Source organism: Rhinatrema bivittatum, chromosome 2, assembly GCF_901001135.1.
Source record: "Rhinatrema bivittatum chromosome 2, aRhiBiv1.1, whole genome shotgun sequence".
Classification (NCBI taxonomy): domain Eukaryota; kingdom Metazoa; phylum Chordata; class Amphibia; order Gymnophiona; family Rhinatrematidae; genus Rhinatrema; species Rhinatrema bivittatum.
Window position 1 is genome coordinate 348,829,020 of NC_042616.1, and position 20,039 is coordinate 348,849,058.

At 47.0% G+C, this 20,039-nt stretch overlaps 1 protein-coding gene across 2 annotated transcripts in view; it reads right to left on the bottom strand.

Annotated features, from left to right (window-relative positions):
* The window catches only part of ZNF830 (zinc finger protein 830), a 69,870-nt gene extending 62,812 nt beyond the window's left edge, over positions 1 to 7,058 (bottom strand). The window contains exon 1 of one of the 2 annotated variants that reach the window (XM_029589880.1): positions 6,911 to 7,058. In XM_029589880.1, coding sequence (XP_029445740.1) covers positions 6,911 to 7,014 — 104 coding nt within the window. In that variant the 5' untranslated portion in view covers positions 7,015 to 7,058. Of the gene's footprint in view, positions 1 to 6,795 lie in introns of both variants that reach the window. The other variant, XM_029589879.1, reaches the window with a different exon arrangement.
* Positions 7,059 to 20,039: the final 12,981 nt, after the last annotated feature.

Consider the following 20,039-nt stretch of genomic DNA (forward strand, 5'->3'; position numbering starts at 1 on the left):
AGAGTCCTTATGTTCGTCTGGAGATGGTAGTGAAATGGTTTGGTTCAGGTGAAACTGAGAAAGCATTTTCGGTAGGAAAGAGGGGACAGTGCACAGCTGTATGGTTCCAGGTGTGAACCTGAGGAACGGTTCCTGACAGGATAGTGCTTGAAGTTCGGAGATGCAACAGGTTGAGCATATTGCCACCAAGAATGCAGTCTTCAAGGTCAGGAGACGTAGTGACAGACTGCGTGTGTTGGTCTGAAGGAAGTTCCCGCTAGGAAGTCTAATAGTAGATTGAGATTCCATAGTGGCACCGGCCACTTTAGGGGTTAAACATCGGAGATGTTTAAACCCTTTCAGGAAGCGGGAATCATCTGAATGGGTTGATAGTCTGATGCCGTCCACTTCAGCTCTGAAGCAGGCCAGTGCGGCAACTTGAACCTTGAGAGAGTTGAGAGACAACACCTTCTTCAGGCCGTCCTGCAGGAATTCCAGGATCATGGGAATTTTGACCGCCCACGGGAGAATCTCACGGTCCTCACACCAGGCTTCGAATACTCTCCATATCCATTTGTAGGCCAGTGATGTGGCGAACTTGCTTGCTGTAAGCATGGTTCAATCACTGCCTTAGAGTATCCGTTCTTCATGCGATTCCTCTCAAGGGCCAGGCCATAAGAGAGAACAGAGTCAGATCTTCATGTGGGATCGGACCCTGTCATAGAAGGTCCCTGTGTGGAGGTAGGCACAGAGGGTTCCCCGCAAGTAGTCTCCGCATATCTGCGTACCATGGTCATCTTGGCCACAAAGGACTAGTCCTTTGTGGTGTTCTATCTTGCAGATGACCTTGCCCAGTAGTGGCCATGGGGGGGGAAGACATACAGAAGGCCTTCCTGTGGCCAGGTCTGGACCAGGGCGTCAATTCACCGGTATTGTGGTTCTCGTCTGTGGCTGAAGAACTTGGGAACTTGGGCGTTGGACCGGGTTGCTAGTAGGTCCATGGCTGGGAGTCCCCAGCGGTTTACGATCAGTTGGAAAGCTGTGGTCAACAGCATCTATTCCCCTGGGTCTAGGCTCTCTCTGCTGAGGTAGTCCGCAGAGACGTTGTCTTTTCCCGCGATGTGAGGCCGAAATCCCTTGCAGGTTTATTTCCGCCCACGCCATGCGCGGGTCTATCTCCAGGGACACCTGCTGGCTCCTGGTTTCTCCCTGGCGGTTGATGTAGGCAATGGTTGTTGCATTGTCCGACATGACTCTGACCGACTTGCCCCGGAGTCTGTGATTGAATCTTAGGCAGGCTAGTCTGACTGCTCGAGCTTCTAGGCGGTTTATGTACCATCCCGCCTCTTCCTTATTCCATCGTCCCTGGGTCGTCAGTTTCTGTCAGTGGGCTCCCCACCCTCGCAGGTTCGCATCCATGGTGAGCAAGATCCAGTTCGGTGGGGATAGATTTACTCTTTTGCTCAGGTGGTCTTTCTGTAGCCACCATTGGAGCTGGCTTCGAATGTCTGCTGGAAGCTGGAGGTGAATTGAGTAGTTCTGGGACGTCTGGTTCCATCGTGACAGTAGGAAACTCTGTAGTGGTCGCATGTGGGCCCTTGCCCATGGAACAACTTACAGGATTGACATCATGAGTCCAAGGGCTTGGAGGTAGTCCCGTACCTTGGGACGAGCATAAGTCAACAGTTTTCGCAGCTGGGCCATCAGTTTCCTTCTCTCCTTGGAGGTGGAAGGAAGACCTAGTCCTGTTTGGTATCAAACTGGACTCCCAGGTACTCTAGCGACTGGGAGGGCTGCAGGCAGCTCTTGGCTGTGTTGACGACTCACCCGAGTTCCTGCAGCAGATTCTTGACTCTGATGGTCGCCTGGTGATTTTGCCCTGATCAGCCAATGGTCAAGTAAGGGTGTACCAGGATTCCTTCTTTCCTCAGTGTTGCTGCCACTACCACCATGATTTTGGTGAAGGTTCTGGGGGCAGTAGCTAGCTCGAAGGGTAGCAACCGAAACTGGTAATGATGGTCCAGTATTGCAAAGCGTAGAAATCGCTGATGATCCCAATGGAACGGGATGTAGAGATATGCTTTGGATAGATCCAGAGAGGTCAAGAATTCTCCTGGCTGTACTGCCCTTTTGATTGAGCATAGGGTTTCCATGCAGAAGTGTGGAATCCTCAGGTAACGACTGATGGTCTTGAGGTCCAGTATGGGCTGGAATGTTCCTTCCTTCTTGGGGACAATAAAATAGATGGAATAGTGACCAGTATTTTGTTGGTGCATGGGCACCGGGATTATCGCCTTTAGGCTGAGTAGTCTTGCTAGTGTGGTTTCCACTGCTGTCCTCTTGGAGTGGGAGTGGCATGGTAATCTCAATTTTGTCCAGAGAGCTGCTGTGGAATTTCAGAGAGCATCCTTCTCGAATGATGGATAGGACCCACTTGTCCATTGTTATCTGGACCCCTTGGCTACTGGACCAAGGCACACCTCTGAGGGATCTCGGAAATCACCTCAGGAATTCTCAACTGGGGGAGGGACCTTTAGGTATCACCGCAGGAGAGAGGGGCTCAATCTTTTCTCCAATTTAAAAGTAGAATTTCTTCTTCCAACAGGTAAAGCAATCCCCATAGGGAAAGCATGTCTGCACTATACTGTCTACGCTATACTGAAGGGCTAAAGGGGCACTGCAGGGGTGTATATAGGGCGACGTCAGCTTTGAAACCTGACTCCGTCTCCATCTGCTGGCAGGGAAGCATAACCCATTGGTCCTGAGTCCATCTGGCACACACTAGGAAAACAGCATTTTACTTACAAGGATCATAAGAATTGCCATGTTAGGTCAGACCAAGGTCCATTAAGCTCAGCATCCTGTCTCAGACAGTGGCCAATCCAGGTCACAATTATCTGGCAGATCCCATAAAGTAGATCTAATTCCTGTTACTCACTCCCAGAGAGAGCAATAGCTTTCTTTAGTCTACTAGGCTAATAATGTATTATGGGCTTTTCCTCCATGAACTTGCCCAAAACTTTTAAAACTGTACTATGCTAGTAACTCTGGTCATATCCTCTGGCAATAGATTCCACAGCTTGTTAGTGTGGTGAATGAAAAGTATTTTGTTTTGAAGCTACAGGTTATTAGTGTCATGTAGTGACTCCTTGTTTTAGTATTATTTAAAAGGGTAAAACAGCCATCCTTTATTCATCCATTCCATCCCACTCATGATTTTATAAACTTCTATCATATCACCTGTAGGAGAAACATGTTCTTGTTAAACAGGTTGTGCAGCTCAGCTTTCTGGCTCCCTGTCAGGAATAAGGCGATCTGATCAACCGCCTACATGCCAGGGACAGGATGAGTCCAACTGGGTAGTAGCAACTGTTGATACATAACATGGGGGGTAGTGATCAATCATTTCTCTCTCACATGCACACTTGTTTAAGGCACAGTATAAAAGAGCAGAACTTTCCAGTGTCCTGCGGGAGTAGGAGATATTGCCTCTATAGACGTATAGAGTGCTGGACACTGAATCTCGCCTTTGCTGACCTGACGACTCCTCGATATAAGGCTGATAATACGAAGGGTGCTGGATGGCATATGCAATCATGTGGTATGTAAATAACTTTCTGTAAATAACATATATTACCATGATGTCACATTAATAAATGATGTCATAGATATTGTGTCAGAGTACCTTACTCTCTCATTACCAACATCACCTTTCAGACATCTCTTTCCAAGTCGAAGAGCCCTAGCCTGCAAAGTCTCTATGATAGGAGAGATGTTTCATCCCCTATCATCATTTTTGGCACCTTTTCTAGTTCTGTTATGTCTTTCTTGCGATGCAATGACCAGAACTGCACTCAATATTCAAGATGCAGTTGCACCATGGCTCAATACAGAAGCAATATGATATTTTCCATTTTATTTTCCACACCTTTTCAGATCATTCCTAACATTCTAGTTGCTGTTTTGACTGCCGCAGCAATCTGAGCAGAGGATTTTAAAGTATTGTCCATAAGTAAAGGACTCTGAGGTTCTTCTCCTGGGTAATGATCTCTAATACAGAACCTATCATATATCTATAGTTAGGATTATTTTTCCCTATGTACATCATATTAAATTTAATCTGCCATTCAATTACCCAATCTCCTACTCTCACAAGGATCTTTTGCAATTCCTCTTAAACTACTGTTTTAATAACTGACTAATGTTGTGTCATCTGCAAATTTGATCACCTCACTCATCATTCTCTTTTCCAGATCATTTATGAATATGTTAAATAGCACAGGACCAGTATTGATCCCTGTGGTATTTCACTAATGAACCTTCTCTCCATTTGGCAAACTGACAATTTAGTCCTCTGTTTTCCAGCCCTTTAACCTATTACCAATCCACAACAGAACACTGCCTCCTATCCCATGACTTTGTAATTTCCTGAGGAGTTTCTCAGTGGATTAAAAATTGTTGCACTAAGGTCTGATGACGTTGTTCTCTATGTTAAAAAATTATAAAGATGGTTGACAACAAATGAATTGTTTCCTCTCTGTTTGAATTGTGTTAATAGTGAGGGGATTTTGGCTTCAGTATTGTGTTTTAGATATGTTACAGATGATTAGTAACAGGTTAGCAATTTTATGTTTTAGTTCTTTTAGCACTCTTGGGTAAATATCATCTGGTCCCAGTGATTTGTTACTCCTTAGTTTGTCAATACGATCTATTACATCCTCCATGGTCACAGACATTGATTTCTGATGCTCAGAATCTTTACCATTGAAGAATGTTTCAGGTGTGGATATGTTCCCAACATCCTCCACGGTAAAGACTGAAGCAAAAAACTCATTTACAAGCTGATGCAATATCGTGCATTCAGGCTAGCACATAGGTTGAGGCATGCCCATAACCCCTTATACAATAAGGGGATCAGCGCATCCAAAACGCACCTCCAAACCAGCAGGTAGCTAATAGCGCTCATCACGTGTAAATCCCACATTGATGAGGCTATTAGCTAGTACCTCCCGTATGTAAAAAATAAACGTGTGCCCGATACAACATTTTTACTCTCAAAAATTAATGCCAGCCCCAGAGCTGGCATTAAGTCTTGAGGAGCCCCAAAGTTTACAGAAAAGCAGAAAAAACTGCTTTTCTGTGGTTCCTCCAACTTAATATCGTGGGGATATTAAGTTGGAGGAATCACGGAAAGCAGCATGGAAAATAAAAAAATGTCTTACTGCCAGTCAGGTTAGGAAAATGAATGCTCAATTTACGAGCATCCATTTCTCCTGTGCATGGGTTACAGAAAAGGATGCTTGTAAAATTGAGTGTCTGTTTTCCTAACCTGTGCACAGCCACTTCTCCTGGGTGCCCGATGCCATGGATGCGCTAGGGATGCACAATTTATCCCTAGCTTGACCTTTTTAGCACGATAATTCATTTGCCCCTTGCATCAAGCACCCAGGAGAAGTGATTGTGTGCACATTAAAAAAAAGTGTGTCCAGTTTGCACACACGTTTTAGTGTGTCAATATTGCATTGACCTGTTAGTTTGTCTGCTATTTCCTTCTCCTCGCTGATCCCTCCTTTTACCCTTTGATCATCTAGCAGCTCAAATGACTCCATTATAGGCTTTTTACTCATCTTGAGTATTGTGTCCAGTTCTGGTCACCATATCTCAAGAAAGATATAGCAAAATTAGAAAAGATACAGAGAAGGGAGACCAAGATGATAAAAGGGGATGGAAAAATTTCCCTATGATAAAATGGCTAAAGAGATTAGGATTCTTCAGCTTGGAGAAGAGTGGCTAAGAGGGAGATATGAAAGTAGTCTATAAAATAATGAGTGGAATGGAACAAGTAAACATTGATCAGTTGTTTACTTTTTCAAAAAGTACAAAGACAAGGGGGACACAATGAGGTTACTGGGTAATACATTTAAAACTAATATGAGCAAAAAATTTTTTACTCAACATATAATTAAGTTCTAGAATCGGTTACCAGAAGATGTGGTGAAAGCTGTTAGTATGGCTGCATTTAAAAAAAGGTTTGGACAAGTTCCTGGAGGGAAAGTCCATTAACAATTAAGGGAGTTTCAGAAATCCACTGCTAATTCTTGGGATAAGCAGCTTGGAATCTATCTACCCCTTGGGATCCTGCCAGGTACTTGTGATCTGGTTTGGCCACTGTTGGAAACAGAATACTGGGCTTGATGGACCCTTCATCTGATATAGTATGGCAAGCCTTATGTTTTTCAAATGTATTTGAAAAAGTTTTTGCCTCACTGGCAAGCTTTTCCTCAAAGTCTCTATTGACCTAACTACTGTTTTAACTTGGCAGTGCTTATGCTCTTGCCTATTTTCATCCTTTGGGTCTCCTTTCCATTTTTTGAATGATGCCCTTTTAAGTTTACCTGCCTCCTTTACCTTACCATCAAATTATACTGGAAAGTCATCTGTTCTTCCTTCGATCTTTTTAATACATGGAATACATTTTATCTTAACTTCCTGGATGTGAAGAAAGTCTGAAGCAGAGAGAAATCCCTGAGACGGGCACTTGTTAATGTTAAAACAGTTGCAAGATATATTTTTCTCTGTTTTTAATCATTTTTTCATGGATTTCGTTGCAGAATCACGAATACAGTATTAATCACCTAGACTAGCATACCAGTCCCCCACCCATCTTTTCTGGATTTTTCCTATAGCACTATGCTCATGACATTTTACAGACATAAAATTATGTTTCTAGATGTGATATGTCATTTTTATTTAGCAGACTTTTCCTTGTCTCTTTTTCAACAGATAGAGCTAAGCCGCTCTTGGCTTCGTACCTACCTGGCGCCAGCAGGGCACTGTAGCTCTAATCTCCCCCCCCCCGGACAAAACTCTGCCCAGTATCATATAACCGGGCGGGGGTAAGGAAAGGGAAGAGCAAGTTTCGAAAGGATATTTGGCATAGGGGGATTCCACACGCTTCCTGATTGACGCGTTTCGCCGCCTCTCATCCCGCATGAGCCGCCGCAGCACCTCCTGCTTCTTAGCGTCCGACGCCATCAGCGTTACCAGCCTCGCTTATTTCCCGCGAGATTGGGCTTTCTTTTTTTTTTTTTTAGTCATTCGCGTTTGTTTTTTTCGATTCGCGCTTGTAATTGGGCGTTTTTCCTGGCAATCGCGTTTTTTTGGGCTGGTGGGCGGGACCTGTGCTCTGATGTTGCAGTGATTGGCTGCTGCTGCCATTGAGGCCTGTCCATAGCAGGCGCACCGGCAGCCAACCGGAACTGCAAACAGTCACAGGATCGTGGGCAGATCTGGCATGGATTGCAACAAGCGTCGTGGGTGACCAAGAAGTTTCTGTACAGTTGTAGACTTGAATGATGAAAGGTGTGTAGCACTCACCTGGCTACAGCCAGGTATCAGGAGGGGGGGGGGAATTGAAAACGTGTTTGTAGGGAGTGGGGAGGGGGAAATGAGTGTTTAGGGGCCAGAGATGGGGTAGGGAGGGGGAAATCTGTGTGCGGGGCCAGGGATGGGCTCGGAGGGGGTGGGGAGGAGGAAATTAGGGTGTGGTGCTGGTGTTTTTTTAATTTGTTCTACTCCACTTTTTTAATTTCATCTAATTTTTTTTCTCATTTCTTCTCCCTGCAGTCGATCACCTTTGTAAGAAAGCCTGTCCATACCTACTGTTTCGGTTATTGGCTGCTAGCTACTAAATGGATTTGATCTACTGTATACTCCTGGGGGAATTCTGCACAAACAAGTTTAAAATTCTGTGCACAAAAACTGAAAATTCTGAAAAATTCTGCAAACTTTATATTGGTCAAAATAACACAATTTACAGAACAGTCTTTAATTACACTTTAAATTAATAGAGAAAAAAGCTATTACTTAGAATATTTACAATTCTGCATTTTGAGCAGAATTTCCCTAGAAATTCACTGTAAGAATGTCCCACTCGCTCTCCCTACTCCCCTGGCCACTTTGCCCTCTCAGGCTCCAACTCCTCCACCTGCCAGTATCTCCCCCCTCCACCTCTAGGCGCAACCCCTTCCACTCTATTGCCAGTCCCAGAGTTTGACCCTGTTCTCAGTACTGCCCCCCTCACACAGGCTCCCTCTGTCCCTCCCTCTCTCTCACACATGCTCCCTCTCTCTAATTCACATATATACACACACTCATTCAGGGCTCTCTCTTGCATACCCACCCACGCTCCCTTTCTGTCTCACCCAGGCTACCTATGTCTTGCTCTCATGCACCCCTTCACACAGGCTCTCTCACACATACACAATCGCTTCACAGAGGCTAGCACCCTCACATACACACAATCCCTTTTTCATACACATGAGCTCCCAATCTTTCATATAAACACTCCTTCACAATCTCCTTATACACACTCATATACCTTATACACATACTCATATATCCTTATACACAATCTCATATACACACTCCTTCACAAGGCTCCCTCTCTCTGAAACCCACACTCAAGCATCCACCTTACCTCCCATGCTCCCTCTCTGAAACTCTCACTCAAGCATCCCCCCACTCCCCTTTCTTACCTCCCATGCTTTCTCTCACCTTCCCCACCCCCCTCTTACCAACCATTCTCTCTCTCTTTTAGTTCCTTACTTTAGCTGTAGTTAGTCCTGGGGGGATTCTGTGCTCCGCAATAGCGCAGAATTCCCCCAGGACTAACTATAGCTAAAGTAAGGAACTAAGGAATCAATGGGAGATTTACCTCTGTTCGGTATCTCCCTCAGTACGGAGCTTACTTCTTAATGATTTGCCCATACGATAAAAAGTGAATGTGTATGTTCTTTTTTTTTTCTGCTTTTAATGTCACAGCCCTAGGTTCTTTGATTTCTTCGTTTGCTAGGACCGATGTCCTGGGTCGGGAGGGGGGGTGGGGAACTGTTTAATTGTAGGTTTAGTTCTGGAATTCATTTTTAGCTGTTTCTCCGGCTTATAAGGGTTTGGCTGGACAACGGCATATGTGTTACATGCTTTGTACTTCTGGAACGTTTGTACGAAAACAAGAAAATGTGACCATTTGAATTGTAATGTTGGCAATGTTTGTTATTCTTGTCACTATTATAAAAATAAAGGAAAAAAAAAGAACTAAAAGATACTGCTAAGCATGGGAAGAGGAATGTGAACTAAAAGCATGGATTCAGTCTGTTCTTAGTAATGAGAGTAAGGCTATGGTTCATAGTGGATAACACATTGAAATCGTCTGTTCAGTGTGCTGCGGCAGACAAAAAAGCCAACAGAATGTTGGGAATTATTAGAAAGGGAATGGTGAATAAAACGGAAAATATCATAATGCCACTGTATATTTTTTTATTTATTTAGGGCTTTTTTTATACCGACATTCATGATACCAATCATATCATATCGGTTTACAATGGTGCAAAAACATTAACATCAACATGAACAACAGGCGAAGAGAGAACAAAGTGAACAAAAGTTACAATAAAACAGGGGCACATGAACTGGGAGGAGGAAGAGGCAGAGTCAAGGCTAACTCAGAAATAAATAATATCTAGTCATATACTCAGGATTGAATAATATCAAATATATAAATAATATCATATACTCAGGGCTGTAATAATATCATATGTTCCTGACTAAATAGTGTCAGTTCATAAAACTCGGGACTAATTAATGTATAGTCAGAAGCCAAGTCAGGGATGGGGTATGGCGAGTTATTGTAGTTGGGGCGGTCATAGATCAGGGAAGGCTTGTAGAAATAGCCATGTCTTGAGCTTCTTTCTGAATGTCAGTATGCAAGGTTCTTGTCTAAGGTCTGGGGGCATGGCGTTCCAGATGGTTGGAGCCGCAGTCGAGAAGGCTCGATCTTTGGTGGATGAGAGATGTGTGGATTTGGCTGAGGGGGGGGGGGTGTAGCGAGCCCTTGTATGCTTCTCTGATGGGTCTAGAAGAGAAGTGTAGCATGAGTGGGTAGTATAAATCAATGGGTGTTCTGTTGTAAATAGCTTTATGGATGATGGTGAGACACTTGTGTAGAATTCTAAAGTTTACTGGGAGCCAATGCAGGTTTTTTAGGATGGGTGTGATGTGGTCTCTTCTGTTGGAGTTTGTTAAAATTCTAGCGGTCAAATTTTGTAGCATCTGAAGCGGTTTGGTGGAAGAGGCGGGAAGGCCTAGCAGAATGGAATTGCAGTAGTCTAATTTGGAGAATATAATGGCCTGGAGTACCGATCTGAAGTCTTGAAAGTACAGTAGCGGTTTGAGTCTTTTTAGTACCTGAAGTTTGAAGAAGCAGTCTTTGGTTGTGTTGGTGATGAACTTTTTTAGATTTAGCTGGTTATCAATTATAACTCCGAGGTCTCTTGCTTGGCTGACCAGGGTGTTTGTGTGACTTGAATGTATGTTATCATTGTGGTTGAGAGATATAAGGAGCATTTCTGTCTTAGACGTGTTAAGAACAAGGTTTAAGGTAGTAAGGAGGTCGTTGATATCTTGGAGGCAGTTGTCCCAGAACTTCAGTGTTTTTGTGAGGGATTCGATTATTGGGATCAGGATTTGGACATCGTCGGCGTAGAGATAGTGTTTGAGTTTAAGATTCATAAGCAGCTGGCAGAGGGGAAGAAGGTATAGGTTGAATAGTGTAGGAGACAGAGAGGAGCCTTGTGGTGTATAGCTCCATGGTGAGACCGCACCTTGAATACTGTGTACAATTCTGGTCGCCGCATCTCAAAAAAGATATAATTGCGATGGAGAAGGTACAGAGAAGGGCTACCAAATGATAAGGGGAATGGAACAGCTCCCCTATGAGGAAAGACTAAAGAGGTTAGGACTTTTCAGCTTGGAGAAGAGACGGCTGAGGGGGGATATGATAGAGATGTTTAAAATCATGAGAGGTCTAGAACGGGTAGATGTGAATCGGTTATTTACTCTTTCGGATAGTAGAAAGATTAGGGGGCATTCCATAAAGTTAGCATGGGGCACATTTTAAAACTAATCGGAGAAAGTTCGTTTTTTACTCAACGCACAATTAAACTCTGGAATTTGTTGCCAGAGGATGTGGTTAATGCAGTGAGTATAGCGGTGTTTAAAAAAGGATTGGATAAGTTCTTGGAGGAGAAGTCCATTACCTGCTATTAAGTTCACTTAGAGAATAGCCACTGCCATTAGCAATGGTAATATGGAATAGACTTAGTTTTTGGGTACTTGCCAGGTTCTTATGGCCTGGATTGGCCACTGTTGGAAACAGGATGCTGGGCATGATGGACCCTTGGTCTGACCCAGTATGGCATTTTCTTATGTTCTTATGTGCAAATTTTGTAAGTGTGACATTCATGCACATCATGCAGACCTTCTGCAACCTGCAAAAAGTTAAGCTCCTTTGTCATCTATGCGACTCACAGACATTGGTGTTTCAATTTCACCTGTTTTGGGCTTTTTTTGGGTTTGTTTTTTTGGAAAAAAAGTGCTTGTTCTTTCATGAAAACCTGGCAACCCTGGACGCCATCCTCTACACCAGCCCAAACAGAAAATCCAGTCAGGAGAACGTCCGGCGTGCAAGCGATTAAAACTGTCACAAACGTGATCTCACTTCCGCAAGCAGGAACTAGAGTGAATGTAGGAGAGAAGAAGGTCATAGTGCACAGTGTGCACCCACAAACAAAAGGTGGAGATTTAACAGGGGGCAGAACCAAAGCCTGGAGCAAAGTGAACTCAGTTTTGCCAGATAGGGCTATTTCACGTCCTATTGGGCTACCTTTTTTCCTGTTGTGTGGGAAAATATTTTTGTGCGCATTGGGCTAGTTTTGGACTGGGCAGCCGAGTGCTAACAGCTCTCTGTAGTGCTGTCGGCTTTTTCTTTTACCTCGGGCAGCCCAACCGTCATTTGCAGTATGATGACTCATCGGCAATAGGAACGACAGGACAGGTGCAGAAGGAAGAGGAATATGCATACGTTTGCAGAATCATGACTTATTGGCAGCAACCAAATCAGAGGAGACATGAACTAGCAGGGCAGGAGGTGCAGAAGGAAAAGTAAAGTACATACCGTTGCATAGTGAGAGCTCATCCAGCATACTATCTATCTGCTTTTCCGTCCACCATGCTGCTGGCACCTTTTGAGAAAACAGAACTGGCTGCTTTCACCCCTGAACCTGTTGTTGCTGCTGCTGAATTTTCCCGTTATGTCGCCCTGAAGGCACAACTGCTGACCTCCCCCCCCCCCCCCCCCCCCAATGCCCTGCTGAAGCCTCTAACCCAGGCAGCTGCTTGGAACAGCGCTAAAGATGAGGTGAGATTATGGGAAAATCCTTTTTCCCTGTACGTACCGGATCAGTCCAGACAGTGGGTTGAGCCTCCTGTCCAGCAGATGGAGATATAGGATACCCTTTAGTTTTTTCTCTTATCAGGACAGTGCTCACCCTGCATCCCTTCAGTATTTCTCTAACTCCAGCAGATGGCAGACCATGAGGCTCCCCTCTAGTCAGCTAGATTTTTGGGAAAGTCTACTTTCTCCCTTTTTCTATCTTATTTGGATCAAGCAAGTACTTGATTTCTAATTTCAGTTTAAAAAAAAAAAATCTTAAGTTTTCATTTCTTGTATGGAGCAACAGTTTTTGCCCCTTGCTCTTACTGGGTGCCTAGGGGGGGCTTTGCCCCTTGAGATCCTCAGCCTAGCACCCTACCTGGTGACCTGCCTGGCTAGGGGTGAAACTGGTGGTCCAGTCCCTTCCCCGTGCAGACCCAGAGACGAAGCATACCTTTGGTCTGCTGCAGAGAAGTTCATTCCTCTGCTTCTTCAACTTTACCAGCAAGTTTAAAAAAAAAACAAACAAACAAAAAAACCTTCCAGTGGGGGAAAGAGCAGGTAGCTGAACTTTCACTTCCCTGCTCTCAGCCAGGCACCGGCGATTCTTGCTATCTCACATGCGGCAGATCTGCCCCTCCCACTCTCCCCTCTATGCCTCTATCGGCCTTTTGCCTTGCGTGTGGAGAACCTGCCTCGGAGGGGACAGCTCCTCTGTGCCGGAGAGATCAGCTGGTCGTTCCCGGCCCGGCAGATGTGCTGCAAGGATGGCCCCGTTCCTGCAAACTGCGGGAATGGTGGCCATTTTGGCTCCAAACCTCACTGAAGATTCTGAGCCTGATAGGGGCAGGGACCCGAGTTTTCCTCACTCCTCCTCCCTCCCCCCCTTCGATTTAAGCCCCGTGGACTCCCCAGCTGCCAGTTCTGACCCAGGCAAATCTCCAGGGCTTTTTTCAGCTGATTTTGTTCTCATGCATAAGGCTTATGTTGCCAGCCTTCTACAACAGGCAGGCACCAGATCCTCAGCTGCCTGCCTGCCCTTCTCCTGCCAAGGTTCGTAGATCGGCTACAGCGCAGGGGCCCAGGACCCCAGAGTCTCAGGGGGCGAACCGGGTTTGGGTGGTCCTAGGGGTTCCGGCCCCTTCGGCCCCCACTGATCCACCCGCTCCAATACTAGACCCGGATGCCGATGTCCTCACTCTGAATCCGCCAATAGAGGGGGACGACCCCAGGGTGTTGTGTCTCTTCCAGCGTGAAGAGCTGGATCCACTTATACCCCATGTTCTGGCTGAGTTGGGCTTAGATACCCCTCCAGAGAGCCACACATCCGCCACAGCTTCTAGCAACGTCGACCCAGTCCTCGCCGGCCTGAGGGCACCCCGTGCACCTTCCCTTTCCATCCGATGCTAATGCAGTTACTGCTCCAGGAATGGGAGACGTCTGAAGCCGGTTTGCGCGTGGGCAGAGCTATGGACAAGCTGTACCCGCTTCCAGACCCGTGTCTGGATATGCTCCGGGTCCCTAAGGTGGACACCTTGGTCTCCGCTGTCACGAAGCGCACTACTATCCCAGTCGTGGGGGAGACTGTGTTGAAAGATCTTCAGGATTGCAAATTGGAGGTCTACCTCAAAAGGATTTTTGAGGTCCTAGCGCTTAGGGTCCAGGCAGCAGTCTGTAGCGGTCTCATGCAGCAGGCAAGCCTTAGGTGGATTCAACAACTACTCAGCACCCAGGACCTCCCGTCTGCAGAGGTGGAACAGGCAGAGAAGCTGGAAGGCACCATTGCGTATGAGGCAGATGCCCTCTTCGATCTTCTCAGGGTGCAGGCCAGAGCTATGGTTTTGGCGGTGTCCGCTATACGTTTCCTCTGGCTTCGTAATTGGGCAGCGGACTCCTCTTCTAAATCACAGTTGGGCACCATTCAAGGCTAAGTTGCTCTTCAGGGAGGACCTGGAGCAGCTTATTAAATCTCTTGGACAATAGGGTGCATAAGCTGCCGGAGGACCGCCCTCAGCAATCCAAATCCTTTTTTCCTTCGCACCCTCGGTTCAGGGGTTATCGCAGATACAACAGTCCAAGTGGGGCTGCCCAACGACCCACCTCCACTAGATCCCATTCTTGGTCTCATTCCTTTCATGGCCGACAGCTGTTCCGGGATACGAACCCTTCATGTTCCACCTCAAAGTTCTCCCAATGAAATGCTCCCGCCTTAAGTGGACGTCTGTCCCTTTTTCTCGAGGAATGGGCCAACATCACATTGGTTCAGTGGGTCCTCTATGTACTCACCAACGGCTACGAGTTAGACTTTGTTTGGGAACTCCCCAACCGCTTTCTAATCTCTCCCTGCGGCTCTCTGAAGCGTCCAACAGTGTGCCAGACTCTGGCCAGGCTACAAGAATTTGGGGCCATAGTTCCTGTACCCCTGGAGGAACAGGGATCCGGCCAGTATTCCATCTACTTTGTCGTGCCCAAAAAGGACGGCTCCTTCCGACCGATCCTGGACCTCAGAGCTCTCCGGGTGCCCCATTTTCGGATGGAGACCCTGCGAGCAGTCATAGCGGCGGTTCGCTCAGGCAAATTTCTGGCCTCTCTCGACTTGATAGAGGCTTACCTGCATATCCCAATCCGCTACGACCATCAGAAGTATCTCCACTTCGCCATTCTGGGACACCACTTCCAGTTCCGGGTGCTTCCGTTCGGCCTGGCCACTGCGCCACATACGTTCACCAAGGTCATGATAGTGGTGGCGGCCTCCCTTCGGGAGGGAGTCCTGGTCCACACCCTTACCTGAGCGACTGGCTCTGGCCAAGTCAGAGAACCTTTGCACTGCAGCGGTCGACAGGGTCGTGTCTTTTCTCTCCTCCCTCGGGTGGATTGTCAACTTCTCCAAGAGTCACCTCAAGCCCTTCCAGGTCCTGGAATTTCTAGGAGCCCGTTTCGACACCCGCGTGGGCAAAGTCCTACTGCCCGAGCACCGGGCGCTCAAGCTCATGAACCAGGTACAACATCTCTTATCTTTACCCACGGCCTGGGACTATCTCTGGGTCCTGGGCTCCATGGCTTCCACCATAGATCTGGTTCCTTGGGCTTTTGCGCATATGAGTTCTCTACAGAAAGCGTTGCTGTCCCGCTGGAAGCCTGTCTCGCAGGAGTTCCAAACACCCCTACCACTCTCACTCTACCATTGCCAGCATGCAGCGGTGGCTTTCACTCGCCCATCTCTTGAAAGGAGTGCCTTTGGAGACACCCCAGTGGATCGTTGTGACGATGGATGCCAGCCTCTCCGGCTGGGGAGCAGTGTATCAGCACCAGTCTACACAAGGACAGTGGTCTCCTGTGCAATCCCGATGGCACATCAATCATCTGGAAGCCCGAGCTGTCCTTCTGGCACTCAAGACATTCCTGCCCTTGCTCCATCACAAAGCCATGCAGGTCCTCTGACAGTGCCACCACAGTAGCTTACATCAATCGCCAGGGTGGCACCAGGAGTCGCCTGGAGGCCAGCAAGCTGCTCTCCTGGGCAGAGAGACACCTGAGTTGTCTGGCAGCTTCCCACATTGCGGGGATGGAGAATGTGCAAGCGGACTTCCTCAGCTGACAACACCTAGACCCTGGAGAGTGGGAGTTGTCAGAGGCGATGAATCTTCTGGTGCGCAAGTGGGGAGTTCCTCACCTCGACCTGATGGCTACCCTGAACAACGCAAAGGCTCCCAGATTCTTCAGCCGTAGATGGGAGCACTGATCGGCAGGAGTGGATGCCCTGGTTCTTCCCTGGCCTCACAATGTTCTTCTCTGTGTTCCTACCTTGGCCTCTGGTAGGAAAGGTACTCAGAAGCGTAGAACTCCACAAGGGGCCGGTCATTCTCATGGTGCTGGAATGGCCTCTGAGACCTGGTGAACCTTGCAACAGACTGTCCTCTTCGCCTCGGTCACCTCCCAAACCTGCTCTGCCAAGGACCAGTATTTTTCGATCAGGTGGATCGTTTTTGTCTAGCGGCCTGATGTTTGAGCGGCGGTGTCTGAGAAAGAAAGGGTATAAGGAGTTATCTCCACTCTCTTGCGGGCATGGAAGACCTCTACCTCTCTCGCTTACGTCCGCGTATGGAGAGTGTTTGAGAATGCATGTGCTGAGTCCAGAGTCCAGGCGTGCAATGCTCCAGTGTCTCAGGTCCTCTCCTTCCTGCAGTCTGGTCTCTCCAAAGGTTTGTCTTTCAATTCTCTGCGGGTGCAGGTTTTGGCCCTCTGTTCTCTCCTTGGGTGTATCGATGGTTACGCGGTGGCGACTCACCCGGATGTCATTCGCTTCCTTAAAGGGGCCAAACATTTAAACCCACCTGTCTGGCATGCTTGTCCGTCCTGGAGCCTCAATTTGGTGCTTCAAGCCCTTTGCGAGGCACCTTTCAAACCTCTCCGGCGGGCCACGCTTAAAGACCTCACTCTTAAGACAGTATTTTTGGTCTCTATTTGCCCGGCCAGGAGAGTGTCTGAGCTCCAAGCCTTGTCTTGTTGGGAGCCCTTTCTCTGCTTTTCTGACTCAGGTGTTTCCCTCAAGGCGGTGCTATCCTTTCTTCCAAAGGTCATGTTGTCTTTTTACGTCAATCAGTCAGTGGAGCTTCCTGCCTTTTCTCCTGAAGACATTGCACGCACCCCTGGCGGGGACCTCAGGCGTCTTGATGTAAAGAGAGTCCTACTCCAATACTTACAGGTTACTAACGAATTTCGCATCTCTGATCATCTTTGTCCTATGGAGCGGCCCAAATAGAGGTAACAAGTCCTCTAAGGCTACCATTGCTCACTGGCTGAAGGAGGCCATTACGTCGGCTTATATCTGTTGTGGCTGGTCGGTTCCAGAGGGTTTGAAGGCCCATTCTTTGCGTGCGCAGTCTGTCTTTCCTCAGGAAATCTGCAGGGCGGCTACTTGGAAGTCTCTGCATACTTTTGCTCGTCATTATTACCTCTACGTCCAGGCGCCAGTGTTTGGCTCCTTTGGAAGGCAGGTGCTTCAAGTGGGTTTGTCTCAATCCCACCCTCTTTAGGGAAACTTTGGTACATCCCACTGTCTGGACTGATCCGGGTATGTACAGGGAAAGGAAAATTGGTTCTTACCTGCTAATTTTCGTTCCTGTAGTATCATGGATCAGTCCAGACTCCCACCCGGGCTGTGGTTTCTTTTTGATTCGTCCGCTCAAAGGTTTTTTTCCTTTTTTGTTTGGTTCTTAACAGCATTTTGGATCTGGTTACTTCCTATCAGAACTTCAAGGCACCGGAAGTCTTTTTCAACTGGATATATATGCAAGAGCGGTTCTTTCATGTGTTGATCGTTCACTTTACATGTTGGTTGTTACTTGCTTGATATTCTACTGGTTAACTTTACCTTTTCTTGCTTTGATAACTTTTATACTGAAGGGATGCAAGGTGAGCACTGTCCTGATATAGGATACCCTTTAGTTTTTTTCTCTACCTCCATCTGCTGGACAGGAGGCTCAACCCACTGTCTGGACTGATCCGTGGTACTACAGGAACGAAAATTTGCAGGTAAGAACCAATTTTCCTTTTTTTTTTTTTTGCCCGATTGAGGATTAGCTTCTTGGTGGAAAGAGATCATAGGTGGAGGACAAGAGCAAGGTAGAAAGGGGGTTGGGGTGAAAACAAGACAAAGACAGAAGATCGAGTGTGCGGTAACTCAGGGAGTCAAGATCCGCGCTTGGCTCATCTCCCTCACCACCAACAAAGACAACAACTTTGGTGTGTTAAAAGGCCACAGTTAGTTTAGTTAATTAATTAATTTAACTAACCCGAGCCCATACAATACATTATCCATTTAATATATATAATTCCTCCCCCCCCCCCCCCCCCCCCCCCGATCCATATCTTCATCCTTATCCACACGTCCCAGCGAGAGTAAGCTCTGGCCTTGAGCTTAGCCCCTTGCTCGCTGGCCTCCCCGCCCACCCTAGCTACAGGTCTGTGAATCGCTCTCCTTTGCGCCCAATGCACGAATGAATGGCCCACGACCCAAGCACATTCCAGCTGACTATTCACCCCCTTGTGATCCTGCAAAAGAAGAAAACAAAATCAACTCCACCGCTCCTCCCCTCTTTCATCGCTTTGGACTTCCACCTGCCAATAGCCTTTATCGCCTCTTCAGACCAACCGTAGTCGTGGCCGCACCAATGCGAAAGGAATGCGAACTATACACCGCAGTATCCCATCCCAACCTGCCAACCACAAGCTTTGAGATCTTTGTGAACTGAAAACTAGTTAAGGGGATGCCATCTTCATGTATTAAAAAGGAGAGCCTCCCATCCTAGGACGAACTTCCTTATACGCTCGGACTGTTCTCACTGGGCAAACTATCGCATGCCCCACTTGCACCAACCTGAGGAACTGCCCTCTGATCCGTTTTGGAACGCTGCACACATACTGACACTGTATCCTCCTGCAATTGAACTTGGCTTACCATCGAACTTGCCACTAATTCACTTATTCGCATGGCCCCGAAAAAGGCCAGCGAGAAGGCCGTCCTAAATAATAAAACTTCGTACCCCGACCAGCACACCCTCTCTAGATCTTCAGCAATGCTGATTAAATCATCATATCTGATAGGGCGCAGTTTGTCACCCCCCCCTTTCCCTTTGCCATCCCCCCTAACGCGCTTCACCATGAAGCTCGCTGTCTGATTTCCTCCCCTTTCATTTTTGAAAAAAGGAAAATCCAGCTAACTGCAACCTAACCGCTGACCGGGAAAAACCTTGTCTCTTTGCCCATGATATAAACTTGACCACTTCCTGCTCCCGGCACAGGTCCTCCTTGCCAACCCTTCTCGCTCAAAAAGTGAGTCAGGACCCCGTACCCTGCCACATAGGCTGTCTCGGTAGCCGGAGCCACCGAATTCTTGATCATTTGCATTCTTCCGCAGACCAAGCTTCCATAATCGATCCGGGAAATGTTCTGCCGTCGAACTCGCTTGCAGTGCCAATTCCCAAAAAACGGTCCACTTGAAACGAGATAAGGCATCGGCAATTACATTCTGCATGCCCAGCATGTGCCTTGCTCTGATAGTTACATTCCATTTCAAACACAAACCAACCAGCTCCCACAACAACGTGGCCACCCTTAAGCATTTTGCCGCTAACTAAATAAAAAATAAATAAAAAAATAACCGGTTGATAACCTTTACCACCACAAGGTTATCTCGCTAGAAAACCACCCGCCTATTACTTAACTGCCGCCCCCAAATCTCCATCGCCACTACCATGGGGAATAATTCCAAGAAGGTAATATTCCTCGTGAGATCTTCTACTACCCACTTTTCTGGCCATGGCTCTGCGCACCATTGCCCTTTTAAAATAAATACCAAAACCTGACGCACCTGCAGTGTCCGAAAACAGTTCCAGTTCAACATTTGACACTTTGCCCTACTGGATGATTTGAACTCCATTAAAAGTTGCAAGAAAGCCCTCCATCCTCCCAATTCCTCCTTTGTCATCCTCGTCACTCTGATAAAGTGATGCCCAGCTCAAATCCCCGTTGTGGATGCCGACAACCTTCTAATAAACGCTCTTCCCACTGGAATGACTCTGCACGAAAAATTCAAAGAACCGATTGGTGACTGCATCTGTCGCATCAAGGTCGCTTGATGTACCCTCCCCACCAACTCCCTCAGCTTTTGAATTTTGTCCCCTGGCAAGCGCGACACCATCTCTTCTGAATCAATACCCAAAAACGTTAACCACGTAGCTGGTCCCTGTCTTGTCCTGAGCAATTGGAACCCCCAATCTCTTTGCCA